At 35.7% G+C, this 18426-nt stretch overlaps 1 protein-coding gene across 1 annotated transcript in view; it reads right to left on the bottom strand.

Moving 5' to 3' along the window:
• Positions 1–2762: 2762 nt before the first annotated feature.
• The window catches only part of KLHL32 (kelch-like family member 32), a 209766-nt gene continuing 194102 nt past the window's right edge, over positions 2763–18426 (bottom strand). The window contains exons 9-11 of the mRNA XM_008571310.1: positions 12915–13107; positions 11124–11218; positions 2763–4197 (exon numbers count right to left, since the gene is read on the bottom strand). Coding sequence (XP_008569532.1) covers positions 4036–4197; positions 11124–11218; positions 12915–13107 — 450 coding nt within the window. The 3' untranslated portion in view covers positions 2763–4035. The remainder of the gene's footprint in view (positions 4198–11123; positions 11219–12914; positions 13108–18426) is intronic.

Below are 18426 nucleotides of genomic sequence, written 5' to 3'. Positions count from 1 at the left end.
AAAGACAAAAAGGAAAAAAAAAAAAAAGCATTCAGTATTGGGCCGGCCCGGTGGCGCACTGCTACAGTGCGCCGCTTGGGAGCGCGGTGGCGCTCCCACCGAGGGTTCGGATCCCACATACAGACCGGCCGCTCACTGGCTGAGCGAGGTGCGGGAGCAACACCGAGGGTTGCGATCCGTTGCCGGTCACGAAAAAAGACAAAAAGGAAAAAAAAAAAAAAGCATTCAGTATTGAGTTCATTTGCATGAGAAGAATTTCATAGTTTAAAACTTTTATAGTTTTATCTATCCCTAATATATTTTCTTTTCTTCTTAAGTATATTTGACTTTTTCTTGGGCATCTATTTAAAAAATAATCATTTGTGAGTCAGGCTATTTGTAGGTTTTCATTACCCATTATTATTATTATCTTCTTCCATGCTTTATCACAAATTTTTAAAGCTACTTTTTTCTTAAAGAACTACATGGACCCTTATTCCATGTACTTTCACAGGATCACAGTTAAGATTATATGTCGTGTAAAAATTTGACAAGCTTCTACAGTTGGGAAAAGCCTTTAGGAAATCAGCCTTCCCTAAATCTTATGTGTTATCATAGCACTCATGTTTGAAAGATAAAAAGTAGATACAGAAATCTCACCAAAAGTTGTATTATCTGTGCTAAACCACTTCTTTTTGATAGACTTTTTACATAAACCTTACATTTTCCAAAACTGATCTCCTGCCTACTCCTCTTACAGTTAAAAATACTGTCTTGTCAGGCAAGAGAATAGTATGCCAATATAAATAACATGCTTTGTTGGTTAAAACAGTTTGGGAAGCTAGCAAAGTAGCATATTCTTTCACAGATTTAATAAGATATGAGATTTGTAGTTTGATTCTGTGATAACCTATATGGTAAGTTTACTAAAATCAGTACCAAATGGTTGGAATTGACCAATTTCTACTTACTAAAATATTTGATGTGCTGATGGTTATCCAATGTATTGCATTTGTGAATTGTGCTTTTAGAAAAATTCTAGACATTCTTATTTTATATGCATGTTTATAAGTTATTTGTACATATAATAAACATTAAAGATATATATATAATAAAAAAGTATGTATTTAACTTACATTGTGCCCATGATTGTTTAACTTTTTATAACATTCACAATTTGAAAACTAAAATCAGAATGAGCCTGGCCAGCCGCCAAAACAAAACCAAAACAAAATAAGAATGAGCCATGATACCTGGAGAAGTATCTTCTGTCTTATTCCTTTTGCTTTTATATTTGTCATAAAACAATAGAAAGTTAGGTTTTCAGCTATCGCAGTGGTTGAAGGGGGGGATATAGTGTACATATGGCTAAAGTATAAGAAAAATATGAAGGAAAAAGTATGAAAGATACCCTATAATCATAACCTAATTGGCATTTTGTTATTAAGGATCCAAGGAAATTTATTACATTGTGCATACACATTATTTTAGAGATTCATGTCTTTGGTAGTTTTTCCTCCCACAGAATACTCTGCTAAGATCTGTATGGTACTGCTGCTTGTTTTCTTTTTTAAAAGTAAAATCTTAAAGTTATGTTTAAATGGTTGGAAATCTCATGGTCTTCCTATAGAATATTCATATTAGTATAATAATTTACATACAAATACAGTGTGGCCTTTAATTTTGAAGAATAAAAATGGAAGATGAGTTACGGTAGGATAGTTCACTAAAATAGAAAATATAAATTTGAGTAATTTCAATGGGATTTGGCTTGTATGACCATACATAGTTTTTCAGAATTTTTATTTCTCTTATTATTGATGATTTGGAGGAAAAGGGTCTAATTATAAGCGATCTATTTTTTTCTTTTTAGGGAAGGGATGTGTTATTTTGATGCTACTCTTGATGCTACTCTTTGGCTATAACTTTAAAGGATGTTCCCAAACTCCATGCAAAACTTTTTTAAATTCTGAGTTCAATTCTGTAATAGTAGTAAATAATACATTATAAAGGTCACCAAGGAGGGGTCTAATAATATATGCTATTTGTTTTATATGAATAGTTAGAATAATCAAGGATAATCTCAGACTGTCTTTCCATTATCAGTTAGGCAAGCTTATACTTAGACCATTTCCTTTTCATTCATTGATGTAGGGCCTGTGAATACAAATAGATTTTAATGGTTTTATGAGTTTTAAGGCAAAACTGCTGGAGGGAAAATTCATGTGCCAAATAGAAAGTTTAGTAAACCTGAAATGCTTCTTGCTTAAGTCCTTGTTGAAAAAATTTCTAAAATGCTGGAGTCCATTTTCCTGATTTGGTAAGACATTTTTAAAGTTTAGTTTAGGTGGCTTATAGAAGCTGTTGTTAATCTAAATATCAATTACCAATATCAGTTTTCACTGTTCAGAACTGGCCAAATATTCTTAAGTTTTTTTGTCTAAACTAAATTCCTGTTCTTAAAATTTACCTTTTTTCCTTACCCTTAGTCTTCCCTCCTGCCCTTTAATCTGAATGACCAGAATTCATACATATTTTTTAAATGCTTTAGGTATCTTATAACAATGTATAAAGTTAGTGAATTCTGTACTTCCAATAAGATTCTTTTCTCGTTCACTTTTGACTACGAAAAATGGTTATATGAATAAAATGGCAATTTCTTATGAGAGGAATTGCTGAACTGATGAGGGAAAAAAAATCAGAGTAAAGTCTTCCTTTTAATAAAGATGACCTCGGTCCTGACAAGAGTAGGGGAAAAAAAACCTCACATTATTCTTGTTGAATTATGTTCAGATATGATTATTAAGTTGTTTTATTTATTTTTTGTTACAGACAAAGCAAATCCAAAAACGTAGCCTAAAAAAGAATTCTTATGCATTATTAAAAGTGGTAGTAATAAAATATGTATTGGTGGAGAAGAATCCCACAAGCACTCAAGATTGACATAACCTTTAACAAAGTAGAATAACTTTCCTTAGAATTGCCAATTCCAGGTTCAAATTTATGTCAGAGCACTTTATGGTATCATAATTAGAACAACTAATTTTTTTTTTAGCTTTAAAATGTCATTTTTCACTAAGTGATTTTAAGTGAGACATTTGAGAGTTATCTGAGGTAAGGATTTGTACAAGTTTAGATATCATCTGTTTTGGTAAACTCCCTATTTCCTAATTATTGTATCTCTTTCAGATGCTTTTCAGAATCATTTATCTCATAGTATGTTTTCCAAGTTCTATCTAGTAATGTTTAAACTTCAAAAATAGTCTATTTAGTTATAAGGTTCTAAAGACAGTAAAGTACCTTGTAATTTGAGTAACATTTTTTTCTTAGGCAAAATACTTCAGAGCATTTGCCTAATACTCACAACATTGTTTTGAATTAATATGGAAATCAGTAATCATCCTCCTTAAAAGGTGGTAAAACTGAAGCACTGCAAAATTAAGGTTCTGACCCAAGGCCAGAGTAACCAAGGTGAAAAATCAGGGTATTCCAACTGCTATTCCAGTGTACTTCTATTATTCCTATCACTTTGAATAAAATATGGCATTTAAAAATTCATGATGTCATAATACTGAGTCTTTACTGAGCAGGGCTGCATAATGTTAAAATTTAAAAAGAAAAATTACAGGCCCAGGTTTAGGTAGTAAAGGGATTAGGTATGGAAGATATTTTTAAAGATCATTCATCATTCTGTGAAATAAACTGCCTTACTAACAGTTTCGTGTTGTCATAGACAGTGCTGATTAGAAAAAGTATACAAAGAATGCTCTAAAGACCCATGGAACAATAATGTACCATTAAGTTGGCACTAAGCTACACCACAATAAAAGTCATACATATTGTATTGTATGTTGACATACGCTGAGAAGGGTGACAAGAGTTTTCAATAATGTATTTTAGAAAATTGTTCATTTTTTGCTAATATTTATCTGAATATAAGACCTATAAAACAAGACAAGGAAGCATGGAGCACTGAGTCTTTTTATGCCCAGTATCCGAAAGATGGGCCTTTGTTTTCCTCCTGTTCATGATGGTTATTAACAGAGCATTGGCTTTTCAGACGGTGCCAATTCTGTGATGAGGCACTTGAAGAGTTTGAAGGTTAGGGCATGTGAAATATGGAGCTGGAAGGAAGCATGCTGCTATTCCATTGGAAGCAAAAGGGAGTGTAGGCCCATAGAATACTTCTTCTTTGCCTTCTCTACTTACATCCAATACCTACAAAAGAGGAAGAGAAAAAGCTCGTTTGTCAGTAACAATTGCTCAAAATAAAGCTGTGTACCCATAAAAGGAATCCTTAAATTCAGTAATGCCACCATCACCATACCTTAGGTATTATTTTTTTGCTCGGATGTCACTAGAAATATTAAGTTCCTACTAAGTGCTAGACTGTATGTTTGTTTTTTTTTTTTGTGTGTGTGTGTGTGTATACACACACACATAGGAGGGTACTTCAAAAAGTTCATGGAATGATTCATATCTTTCATTCTATTTTTCCACAAACTTTTTGAAGTACCCTCATATATATATATAATCACTTACTATTTAGAACAGTGATGAGGTAGGTAGTATTCTCATTTAGCAAAATTGCCTTAGATTGGTTAAATTACTTGCCCACAATAGTTAGTGTCATAATGTTGGCTAACAAATCCTCATCTGTAAAATGAAGAAAACAAGACCTTGCGCTTTGTTGTGAAAAACTGGTGACATCTGGCACACAGAATATTATGGCACAGCTTAGTAACAGGTTCAAAATTAGTTCAGTTGATTCTAAAAATTTTTTCGCAGTATTTCCTAGTCAAACTGGAGTTCCAGCTCTTCTTATTTGTAAGGCACATCTTCTTTGTTAGCCTGTGCCTGCTGTCACCTAGCTGAATCTTGCTACTAGGAAAATTCTTCAGGAAGGCTGCTATATTATTTATCAAACCCATCAGGCTTTTTCCAGCCCTCAGTCATCTCAATCTCTCTTCATTTGACTTTCCTCCCGCCTCACCTAAAACTTTTCCTCCGTTGGGGTCCATGATTTAAAAATAAATAAAACTTTGTCATGACATTGTCCTACTGCTGTCCACCTTTGGTCCCTTTTCCTCCAACTACATCCTAAATATAGTTGTGCCCCAATATTCCAATCACTGACTTCTTGGTACTCTTTAATGCTCTTGTCCACTCTCATGCCTTTATCACCTGTGTGGGTAACTCTTAAGCCTTTGAGGACAATAATGCATTATTTTAGATGAAAGGGATCCAAGCTCATAAAGGAAGAAATCACTAAGTCCTAATATAAAAGGAAAGTCATACTTCAAGCTATTTTTTCCCAAATGGACATTTAGTTGCCCCAATCCATTTATTGAACAATATACCCTGCCACTACTAATTTAAAATATCTTTTATAAACTAAATACAAACTTTCCTCAGTTCTCTTTTGCTCATTTATGTATCTTATTGCAGTATCACACTTACAGTTGTTTTGACTGGGTAAGGCAAGTCTCGTACATTTAAAAAAATTTCTTGGTTATTCTTATACATTTATTTATTTTCCTAGACAAATTTTAAAATCAATTTGACAAGTATCACTCCTCTACCCCATGACAAAAAGGAAAGGCTCAATGGGATTTTGATTATTTCATTAAATATAAAAAATAGAGATCATTGAAATTTAATATCTACCACAGCTATATAATGTTAAGTATCGTCTTCAATTTACAGAGAAGAAAATCGAGATACAGAGAAAATTTGTGTGACTTGCTCAAAGTCACATGACTAGTAAATGGTAGAGCCAGTATTTGAGCTCAAGGATAAAACCCAGAAAAAGCAAGGATTTCTTGCCATTTAGATGTACTCCAACTGAGTACATTTTTAGAAGACAAAATACCAGTGAGGTTATCATCCAGAGAGCTTTTGTCTGGTTCCCTGGGCCAACAGAGACTGCATATGTTTAGCAGATGTAATGTATTTAATCTGAGAAGGGAAAAGGAAGGTTTGGCAGTTTTTCTCCAAAACACTCCCCTGCAAACTGGCAGAAAGAAGGCGTTTGGGAGAAGGCAGTTCCAGCTTGGCAGCATATCCTCCAGCCAAAGGGAAATAATAGTAAATGAAGAGAACAGTAGAGGTGATCTGGAAACACAGACTAATCACTCGCACACTTATGCAGCTGCTCCCTTATGTGCTGCTTGTCATCCACAAAGCACCAGATTAGAGTCAAATCTCTGTGCCAGGCATTTGCTTACACACCCACTAAGTAGTCAAGAGTGCCTACACTTTTATCAGGAATCTATTACCAGTATTTCCATGAGTTTTTATTACTAACTAGTCCAAATCTCAATCTTTCAACAAGTATTAATTTAAGAGCATCTCAGCTTTTTTCTTGTTTGGGTTGTCCTTGTGACATATAAAGTAGTCTGTGCTAAATCAGAGTAGAAGCATCCAATAAAATAGTATGCTTTCTCCACGTCTGACGTGCTTCATCACAGTGTGGCTGAATCCTACAAATGACAGTCACATAAACTTGGATTAGGGACCAGAAGAGACGGTCTAATGAGAAAGCTTATTGGCTGATATTTTCAAGGGCAAAAGAAAAAAAATGGACTTTAGTCCTTCTGGATATTAATGAAACAATCTCTGAACTATTTAAGTATGAACTTCATTAATCAGCCACCCTCTTGGATTAATGATTTGTGGATTAATCTTGGATTAAGAATTATATAGATTTGTGACACATGACATTAAAAAACTTTAATTTTGATATTTTTAATACGCATGCTATGAGTTAAATGTGTACCCCAAAAGTTCATGTATTGGAAACTTAACCTCCATTTTAATCGTGTTAAGAGAGTGGGAAAGCTAATTATGATATTTGAAAGGTGGGGCCTTTGAGTGATGATTGGATTGTGAAGACTGTGCCCTCACGAATGGATTGATCCATTCATCGAGTAAAGGGTTGATGGTTTAATAGATTGTCATGGGCTTGGTTCTGATGACTTTATAAGGAGAGCAAGTGAGAAGATTAGCTCTCTCTTGTTCTTGCCATTCATGCCATGTTATACCCCTGGTCACCATGGGACTCTACAGCTCCCACCAAGAAGATGGCCCTCACCAATGTGTTCCCTGGACCATGGACTTCCTAGCCTCCAGAACTGTAAGAAATAAATTTTGTTTATAAATTACTCACTTTCATGTATTCTGTTATAAGCAACAGAAACAGACTAACGCAATGCAAATGATTTTCTCCACCACTTTCCTAATTTGCTGATTTGTATGGAGGAATTTCTACTGTCTAACCAACATTTTCTCATAAACACTATTCCAGTCTCCCATTATCTTGCTTTTCTATTGGATATTCTTCCAGCAAGTAGTAAAGATGTGGCCTGAATTTGAACATGTAGCTAGTCTGTCCACCAATATATTAGTATAATACTGTTAGTGCCCCCAAAATAGTCTGTAGTCACCCATGAAATAAGAAAATTATTTATTTGAGCCTTAGTTTAGGATGATTGATAATATAATCTGTAACCAGCTGTCAATAACTAAAATGAAAGATATATGATATATAAGTCTATTATCTATGAAGACATAAATTTCTTCAAACATCTCTTCAAGTAATGATCCATATGCTTATATGGAGACTTACTCTATTGGTCAGAATTACTACTGGAACACAGAACTACCCATAATGCTGACTTTAATAAAAGCAAATTTATTCAAATATATTATTGTAAGATCTCAGATGTGAAATTTATTTCACTAATACAGGCACTGATTAAAACATTTTTGAATCCCCTCTTTTAAAATCACCTTAGTCCTGAGGATACTTTTGAATATCCTCAGTGGTTTAAAATATACGCTTGTATTCCTTTATCTCTCGAGGATAGATTTGCTTGTTTGGGAACAGCCAGACATCATTAGCAATTCACTAATGTATATGGTTAGTTATCATTCTAAAGAAAAGTTCTTTGGGTTCAAAAAACAAATAATGTGACTGAAATTTTCTGGGTTTTTTTTTTTTTTTTAATTTTCTTTGTCTTACAAACTAACTTTAAAGATTATTCCAAAACAGGAGATATGGAAACATTTTGAAGTATGGCAACACTCTGCTTTCCTAAATTTGGTATGTATAGAGACTTTTCTTCATTTTCCCATTATGTTATGGCTTCAACTTGTTTTCTATTCTTTGATATTAAAATTAGTAGAAATATACCCATAAATGTATTAAAAATTTGCAACTTTTCTTGATGGTAAACCCTGTAGTGAATTCTTATAATTTTATGTTGCCTCAGCAACCATTGTGAGTACAGGTTTAACTTTCTCATACCAGAAGCAAGGCTCAGTCACCGTTGACACAGTTTCCAGTTCTACACCACACCCAAATGGCCCACGTCTGTGGCCAGGGATAAGAACTAAGATGCATCTCGCTTTCCTGCTTCCCTGCTTTCCCGCTGTTTCCTTTAAACAACGATTCAGTCATTTGGCCCCAAACCTCGAGTGACCCACACCCCGGTTCCTATATATACTATTAGTTGCCACAGGTGCACACGTACTCTCTGCCTGACTTCATGCCTGCCTCATATGACCCGGGGACATACTGTGCCCTGTCTGCCCAGGGTCTGTAAGTAAAAATCTTTCCACTTGTATCCTACTGTGGTGATGTTTGGAGTCTGTGTCTTCCATCTGAAGAACAGCAGCTGCTCCAGTCCAGGTTTTCCCGGGACAGCCTGGGAGAACATAAGATTGGGCTCCCAGGGCATAAACTGGACACGGGTCAGAGGAGGCGCAAGGGCGTCTGCCAGGATAAACAGGCTTCCCGTGTGAGGGACACCCTGGTCACGGGTAGCCCAACTAGGCATTGGGCCATCTGCCAGGTAAAAGAAGTATCCCGTGAAGGCGCACTGTAAACACCACGTCCACCCCTTCATTTCCCTAGGGCAGGGTTGCTAGCTGCTCTGGTACTGGAACCCCAGTTTAACTGGGAGCTCTCAAAACAAAACCCACTTACTCCCCTTGTACAATTACTCAAATGAAGGGTCCCAAAACCACTTAAAAAAAAAAAATAAAAGTGTTCCAGTACTGCAGAGCACACTGCCTATTGCCCAGTTCAATGTTTTACCAATTCTGAAAAATAAAAAATAAAATAAAAAGAAACCTAAAAGACTATGAAGACTGACAAATACATGCTTGGATGAAGACTAGAAGCACTCCTTGGGAGAAAACAGTTTGCTCATTTGTTGTTATCCAAAAGATATGATCAAGCTGTAGTACAAGGCAGACTTCAATTAACTCCCTTAAAATCTGAGGTGCAGCTGTGTGTGTGTGTGTGTGTGTGTGTGTGATCATTTTTTCTACTGCATTATTGTTTCTTAGTTCATTAATTTCCTCTCATTTTTATTATCTCTCACTTTCTTCTTTACTTTTTTGGTTCATTTTCTAACTTACTAAGCTATATCTATCCCACGAGCTTTGCTATGTATTGTTTTCATTATCACACAGTTCTAAGAATTTTTTAAAGTTCCATTGTGACTTCTTTAACCCATAAGTTATTTAGAAATGCATTTTATATTTCCAGATATACATAGGCGTTTATTTAACTTTTTGTTAAGTTCTAATTTAATTGCATTGTGTTTAAGATACATAATTCTATGTAATACTCAACTTTTGAAATTTATTAGTTTTCTTAACCTTACCCCTAGTGCATGATTGGTTTTTATAAATGTTTCACATATAATAAGAAAAATATATCCTCTCTAACTGTTCAATCCAGAACTCACATCCATTTGGACAAGCTCGTTAATTATGTTTTTCACATGTACGCTACCCTTGCTGATTTTTTTTTTTACTTGATCTGTATGAATAATAGAAGTATATTAAAATCCCCAAACTTCTGGCAAGACAAATCAAGAGAAAAAACAAATAATATTATGAATGTAAAGGGAAATATAACTAAGGATAACAGACATGGTAAGATAACAGTTGGCCCTCCAAATCCACAGATTCCATATCCCAAAATACTGTATTTTCTATCCACGGTTGGTTTAATATGTGGATGTGGAAACCCACGGATATGGAGGGCTGGCTGTACAAATATATGCTAGCAATTTTGAAAACTTAGACAACATGGAAAAGTTTCTTGAAAAAATATATATGCCTTATGAGATGTGACTGGAGAAGAAATAAAAAGCTTGAGTAGTTCTGCAGCTATTAAAGATACTAAAGCAGTTGTTAAAAATCTTCCCACAAGGGGCCGAGTCCGTGGTGCACTTGGGAGAGTGCGGCGCTGGGAGTGCAGCAACGCTCCCGCCGCGGGTTCGGATCCTATATAGGAATGGCCGGTGCACTCACTGGCTGAGCGCAGTGTGGGCGACACCACACCAAGGGTTGCGATCCCCTTACCGGTCATGAAAAAGACAAAAAAAAAAAAATCTTCCCAAAAGGATGAGATTACATAATATGAATAGTTATAAGGATATACTCTTCTGGAGGTCAGGAGAAAGGTCAGGGCTAATCTATGTCAACATTTTATCAGAGAACAAGTAAAATATGAAACCACAATAAGAACTGTAAAATAATAATACAAATAATACCTTAAATATATATAGCAACAAAGGCTATTGCTGTTCTGAAAGTCCCAGCTGGCAACTTGCCCAGCCTAGGCTGCTCACCTGCCAATGTGCCAGGGGCACAAACTGTGCCCATCAAACCAGTCATCAACCAATACTACTCACAACCTCTGCCAGGAAGAACACCTTTGTAGGTGTTTAAGCATTTATGGAAATCAACGAATTCCGATAAAGAAAATAAGGCAATCATGGAAAGGAGGCATTTGTAAAGTTTTGGAGGTGTGAAAGGACTATTGTCAAAGATTTTTAGATTTTTTTGGTTTATGAGAAAGAAAGGTATCCCAGTTTCCCTATTTCCAGATATTACATATATTTTCAAAGCTCATCCCCATTCTTTATTTTCATTTATTAGGCTCATTTATTAGGCATCATTTTTAGGATACAGGATGAAGTTTAGTAGCTGAAACTAGCTGCACAAAAGAAGAGACCTTGAGCCTCTTTCTACACATACATATCTCTTCTTTTAGTAGCAGCACTGCACACTGTAACCTCGCTGAACCATCTGAGCAAACTTCAAAAGGCAATTCGACCACTCACCTGGATACAAGCTAGAGGCTCATTTGTCCAAATTGAATATCCACCAACTAAATATATTCTCCCATTATGGACAGCAACTCCAGATTCATTTTGGCCTAAAGTAAAGAGATTTGAATAAAACGAAAAAATAAATTCATTTCTTACATGTTTTAATTAACCCTTTGCCACTGAGGGATACAATTTCCCCCTGTGGCACACTATATATATTGCATGGGATTTTTGCAGCAACTAATCACTGCCTCCCACTACTTGGAAGAATTAAACACCATTTCTCAGAGAATGAGTCTGTGTCAGGTCAGAACCAGATGAAAACACTTATTAGCTAGCCAAGTAAGTAAATACACCATTAAATACAGCAATAGTAAGCCATATAGAATAGAGAGTTCTATACTGTGTCGTATACCATTAATATATAGTCGCGGAAATATGGTATGTGTTAGAGGTGCAAAACACCTCTTGTACCTACAAATGCTTTTTAGGCAAGTGCTTGTATATGTAAAGTAGCAGTCACAACCTCCAGAAGCCAATAAAACAGAGCCATGCCACGAATGAAGACAAATGGCAAAAAAGACTGATAAAGTTACTACCCTTCCTATCTTTACATATACAATGGTTTTAAGATTATATTAAAGTTTCTGAGCTGAGATCAGCCTGGATAATCCCTAGACACTGACACGCCAAAATGATGAAAGGTTTCCCTCCCATTTCAAAAAGACAGAAAATAACTCACTACCACATATTCTTCCCTGGAGGCCATCAGAGAGTGAAAGAGTCTCTTTTTATTGATGGGCTGACATGGGATTGACTGGGGTAATAAATAAGCTGGATCCTATAGCAGGCAGAATCACAGATCCAGGGATCGAGAGTATAAGGCACCACTAAAATTTAGAGTTAAGTACTTGTAGGTGGGCCTCAAAAATCATTTTGCGAAAACAATAACTCAATACAAAGTATCTAAATCTCTGGTTTAGACAAATGCCCAATGTTGCGTCCCCCAGCAGCAGGTATGAGTGACTCAGTGCCCATTCAGCACATTAAAATGACTTCAGGAACTAATCCAACCCACCAGTTTAAGTTTGTGATTATCCTGTTATTTGAGCAGCCCTGGAAAGGATCTAATCACTAGTGGATGTTAAAAACACAAGCTGACAAGGGAGAAAAAGTTCTCAGCTCCATAAAGAAACATGATGAGCACATTGTTCATTGCTTTTCCTTCATTCCCCTTTGGGATGAGGATGGTCCATACCTAGTGTTGCCCTGTAGTAACGCGTGGATGGGTATGTGTGGCCAGACAGGCAGCCAAACCCCTTTATGGAGAACTAAGGTTTAATTTCTAGGACAGTACACCAGAAACAATATTTGACAGTGACAAATAATGAAAACCATTCTCCTAAATTTCTGAACTCAAAAGAAATAAAAACACTAAAAGCAATGAGAATTAAAAAAAAAAATTGCTTGTGTAAAGAGTTAACTCTTTCAGTGCCTGGTTCCTCCTGCTTGTATCAAAGTTCCTATGTTAATACTGATTGATGATAATGGACTAGATATGCCTCTCAGCCATGTAACAATGAACATAAAGGTAATACAGGCTCTGAGAAACTTGATGCTTAGCCACCTGAATGAGTCCAGTTTTGTTGTGATATACATAAAGCACAACTTTCAGGTTAACAAATGCAAGTTGTTCTACCACTATGCACTTCATATGTAGAGGTGCACTAAAGATGTCTAAGAAAAATTTGGCAACTACTTGAATCTTTGCTTTTCCTGATTTACTTGATCAAAGGTACTTGCCAGTCAACAGGTTGAAATTACAGCGCGTCCATTGGTCAGTGTCTATGTTATAAGAATCTATATGACGCACAAGGATCCGGTCATTATTGTAATCTAGATCATTGCCTCCAAGAACATAAAGCTTCCTTTGGACAGCAGCCATGGAATGGTAGACCCTCCTCTGCAGCATGGGGCTGCGGCTTATCCACTTATTCTGAAAAATAAATTCAAGTGCATTCTGTTAATAGGAGAACTCCAGGGCAGAAAACAGCAGAGCGTGCCTTGTTAGTCGTGGTAACCCTAAAGTTTATTAATCACATTCTACCTGAATGTCGTTTATATACATTGAAAGATCTGGGCTTCTTAACATGAGAGCAAGTATAAAAGAACCACATATTCCAATTCTATTTTGCAACTTCCATAAGGCATTTCCTCTTGTTAGGATACATTTTACATTTTGAAATTTTCATGATGTTTACATTTATGTCACACAATTCAGAGAATTTACTCATGCACATTACTTAAGAGTGAAAGCACATGGCCAGGTATACTGTATACAGTAGTGTAATGATTAAGAAAACAGTCTCTGGATCCAGAATACCTAGGTTTATAACCTGTGTATGACCTTCAGCAATTTACCTAACCTCTCTGTGCCTATTTCTTCATCTGTAAAATGGGGATAATAATACCTACCTGATGAGTCTGTTGTGAAGATTAAATGAGCTAATATGCATAAAGCATTTAGAAAAATGCCTGGCATATAATAAATGTCCAATACATGTTCACTTTTTAAAAAATATTGTGATAATAATCACTGGGTACCTAAGGCCCCTAGAAAAACTAGAGTGGCTTTGTTGTTCTTGCCAAAAATTAACTTCCTGAGATCAGTGGAAAAGCTAAGATTTGGTTCAGCAATAAACCTCCCTCATTTGCTTTCTATTAGCTTCCTTTAACATATTTACAGTCACATCCGCTGCCACACTGGGAAAAGTTATTTTTAGGCATGCATTTATTTGTTTTGATAGAAGGCCAAGTTTTGTATGGTAACTTCAGGAAATGGTGAAACCTTCAATATTTGGTTCTAGGTCTCTCTCAGTAATGAGAAGGGTATGCTCAACCTCTCTTCAGATAAGGCACCTATTTAAAATGTAATGTAAATTGTAAAATTGGAATGAAAATCAAGTATGACTAATTTTAAATCTCAACTAAATAATGGACAGGTAACTAAACCAAATAATGCACAGGTAAATAAACCTAACCATTTTCTTTTTACATAAACACTAAACATACAAAGAACACTAAACATACTGGAAGGTTCCTTTCTGCCAAGAAAAATTTGGATTACGACCAGAAAAATCATATGATGTTTTGAATACACAGAATTTCACCATTTCACAAAGCTGTAAGGGAAGATGAATAAAACATCAACAATAATATCAAACATGTTTGTATAAACATTGGTCCATTCACTATAGGCATATATGCTAGCTCATTTCTAATTTCTCTTTTAAAAATACATTCCAGACAGGATAAAAAAAAAAAAAAAAAAAAGTGGTTTGTACAGATCAAAAGGCTTGCATTTATCTGCTCCCCCTGTTTGAACATGTCATAATAAGAATCTCCTTCCAATCAAACATCTTCTTTAATAAAACAGTGAAGCCTTTCAGATATTTTGCTAAGAAATAGCTTTAATATATTACACATGAGTGAATTTAACTCAAAACTCTGATGATGCTTTTCTTAGGTGCTTTCTAAGAGACAACCCATCACAGTATTAGGAACCAATGTTTGCATTAGCAGTCCGGTCCCCTGCCACAAGACTATGGATGCCATCTGGTTTGCAAAGACTGCCTGCATCCCCTGATTATATCTTTAGCTTCCTTTACTGCAGTGCCTGCCAGGTGAGCCGCCAACCGCTGCAAAGGCAAAGAAACAGAGAGGCCTGGTGGGGTCATTCTTAATAAGCTAGCGTGTGAATACTAATCAGTGGTGGGGAAGCAGAGGTCACCCAGCCTGCCTGTTGGCAGGTAGCGATGTGCTCTGTGGCAGATGGCAGGCATTATCGACTCTCCACAAAGGCCTAGATGAGAAATAAGCACCAGGGCTGAATGATAGAGTTATTGAGATTCTGAGCAAGATGCAAGCAGATGTGATGTTTGCCAGTACCCACCGTAAACAATATGCCAGCAGAATTTTTAAAAAGAGCATGTGTGTACAAACATGAAACAGAACTCATTTGAAAAATATTAACACCTTCTTCGTCTTTAACCACATGTGCACCAAACTCAAGCAACTGCAATTAATGATCCCTCTTGAGGCAGCTGACCCATGGACATTAGGTCTCTGAAATCTACAGCTTCTAATGACATCAGGAAACACACTCGCAAAGAGAGAAATGCCTTCATTAAATTCAGAACCAAATAAATTGTCAAAATAAAAAAAAATACCAGGTACGCTGAGGTCACTATACACATACATTTGGTGGCCAATCTTCACTCAGATTGCAAAAGCCAACCTGTTGTTTCATATCCCATTATCTTCAGCTGATGAATATTAAACCCCTATATTAAATCATTTTGGAATATTGTCATGATCAAGAAAAATATTTACACTACCAAAATCATAGAAATGGCAAAATTCAGCAGACATTTGCCAAAGTCATACATAGATATTTTGGTAGGGGAAAAAGAATAAAAATAGTTCTGGGAGAAAAAGTCATTAAGTGTGCATGAGAAGTAAACAGAAGAAGGGACAGGCATCATCAAAATGCTTCTAATTCAGGCCCCACTCCAGCTGATAGATGAAAAACATACTCAAAGTCTTCAGATACTTCTACTTCAGACTTGCCCTAGATGCTGTGCTAGGACATTTTGGTTATATTAAGTTAAGTAATATTAATTTATTTGAAGTCATAAGCATATTCCCCTCCTAGAATGCTACCCATTCCAGAAAGACATAGCAGCAGGACAATCAAAATCCTTTTTACATTACACAAAACTCTGAAAGAATGAAGCATTGTGTATCGCATAAAGTAGGTAATAAAATAAGAGGAATGTGGGGCCCCCAAAAAAATCTCTTTATAAATATTGCCTTATACAAAGTTCTAAAAACTGGTGTAAAATGAATGACATTCTTATTTTAGTAAGTATCACAAAGAACCAGCTAAGTTTGCAATAAAGATCTAAAACTGAGCCAGACAAAAAAAGTTTCCTATTGGAATTTTTTGAATTTAAAAAATGTGTACTATTACAATACTGACCAAAACATTACATTTGCCCAGCTTGACTAAACTAGACAGGCTGCTTCCTAACTCTAGGCTTTCTTAGAGCATTTACTTTAGAAAACTTACAATTGTAAATTCTTTCTCTGCCTCTTTGAGAAGTAAATCATTTTAAAAGCTGTTTTCCACTTTTACAATCCAAGAGTATTTTCCTTAATGACCTGGGAGCCATCTCCTTGAAATGTAACCATTAAGGAAGACTGTGCCCTATCTCCCAGTTTCTATGGGAGTACAGGAGCCTAACTTTGATAGACACCAATTAGCAAACACAGATGGCCTAATCACAGAGAAAAAATTTGCAAACTCAGGAATAAATGAATGTGCTTAACACCCAGTGATCAACCTTTCTGCAAAAGTCCTTCAGTACTTTTCCATGAACTCATCTAGTGCTTAAAACACATCCTCTTAAAAACCTCTTGTTTTGATGGAGTTGATTTCAACCTGCATTCTGATCTCTCTCCCCTATTGCAATAGTCTTGAATAAAGTCTTTCTCATCTGTTTAACTTTGTCCAGTGGAATTCTTGCTGTGATGGTTCAAGTACTTTGAATAGGTCACCACCATCAACTCCATGGCCAGGAGTCAAGTCAACTAGAATCTAGAGGATTAGTGCCTAATCCTCAACTGAGCTGGAATAATCAATCAATACTAATGGATACATAAAGGGGAGGGAACCTGTCCAGGCCCATCACTGCTTTCCCACTCAACCTCAGTAAGGAGATTATATCTTTCATGTAATTGACCTTGGCTATTATTAACTGGAGGGCTATTTTTTTCTTTCTGAAGATTACAAACATTTTTAAGAGCAACAAAAGCTCTGTCTGTAGAGGAAAAAGAACAAAGAGAAATGAGCTTCCTGCCCTCAAAGAAAGTCTTCTCTGGATTACTCATTGAATGTCTCATCTCTAAAATAAAATTTTAAAGAAAGAAACATACTTAAGAAAGCTGAGGCTTAAAATTCTACATAGAGTCAAGATGTATATCAAAATAAATAAAGAGGTATGTTTGCTTTTACTCCCAATCTTCCCTTTCTAGTGTGATTAGAAAACGGAATGTTCAATAATTCTTTCTCAGCATAACTACACGAGAATAATCAGTATCAAAATAAATAAAGAGGTATGTTTGCTTTTACTCCCAATCTTCCCTTTCTGGTGTGATTAGAAAACGGAATGTTCAATAATTCTTTCTCAGCATAACTACACGAGAATAATCAAATCCATTGAGACCTCACAAGTCTTCAAGGTTAAAATGATTGCCAGTGCTTTTGATCTGGGCCATAAACACCAGATTAATGTCCAGCTCACCTAAAATCATTTCTCCACTTGAAAGGAAACAGAGCATAAACTCCCACCCATTATTTTAAAACTCTGAAAGTTTTTCTACTTGTTTTAGAAATATGAGACCAAATTAATATCTACTGCAGTAAACCATCTGTTTTATGACACTATTTGAAAATATTTACACTACTGTATGTATCAGATTCTGCCCATTATAGATTAAATGTACAACCAAGGATGAGAATGTAGTTATTACATCCCCTCTTCCAAGAGGAGAGAGAGAAAAACACAATTTATCTCCATGCTCTTCAGAATTATTATTTACTGTCTTCCACAGATGCATCTATAGTACAATGTTTTTTTAATCTGCGCTCTGTAATTAGATTCCTTATAACAACAAACAAATTGTCACACACAGACAATGTTTAAAATGAGATATCAGATTACTAGTTGGGAATAAAAATAAAAGTCCCAGTTAGTTATTTGGTTGATTACCCCTAGAATGTTAAACCACAGGAGGTGCCTAACAAACCTAGTGCGGTAACTTTTGCATAGGAAAACCTTAGAAATTGGTTCTATTGCTTTCCCCTTTGAAATAATTTACAAATGGTCATTTAAATAAAATCCACTCCTTTAATTTATTTTTTAAATAAATTTACAAAAGAAATCCAAGTTTGCAGCCCACACTTCTCTAGCAGTGTTACTCATTTACAGTGCTTTATCATCACAAGCCCTTCACATAACACTCTTCACTTTTAGATTAATCTGCTGAAATGAGATTCTAAGGATTTGCATACAGATTTGACTATACAAAAATAGATATGGAATTAATAATAGTCTCTATATGTTTTAATTTCTACCAGACTGGAGTACCCTTGCCTGCAGCAGTATTCCTGGCTTTAAAAGTCATCAAGCTGATTTGTCTGCTCTGGGTTATGATGCCACATGCTGCTATACTGTCCCCTGCAATCAAAGCA

This window comes from Galeopterus variegatus, unplaced genomic scaffold, assembly GCF_000696425.1.
Source record: "Galeopterus variegatus unplaced genomic scaffold, G_variegatus-3.0.2 Scaffold678, whole genome shotgun sequence".
NCBI classification, from domain to species: domain Eukaryota; kingdom Metazoa; phylum Chordata; class Mammalia; order Dermoptera; family Cynocephalidae; genus Galeopterus; species Galeopterus variegatus.
This window is presented reverse-complemented; position numbering and strand designations above follow the sequence as displayed.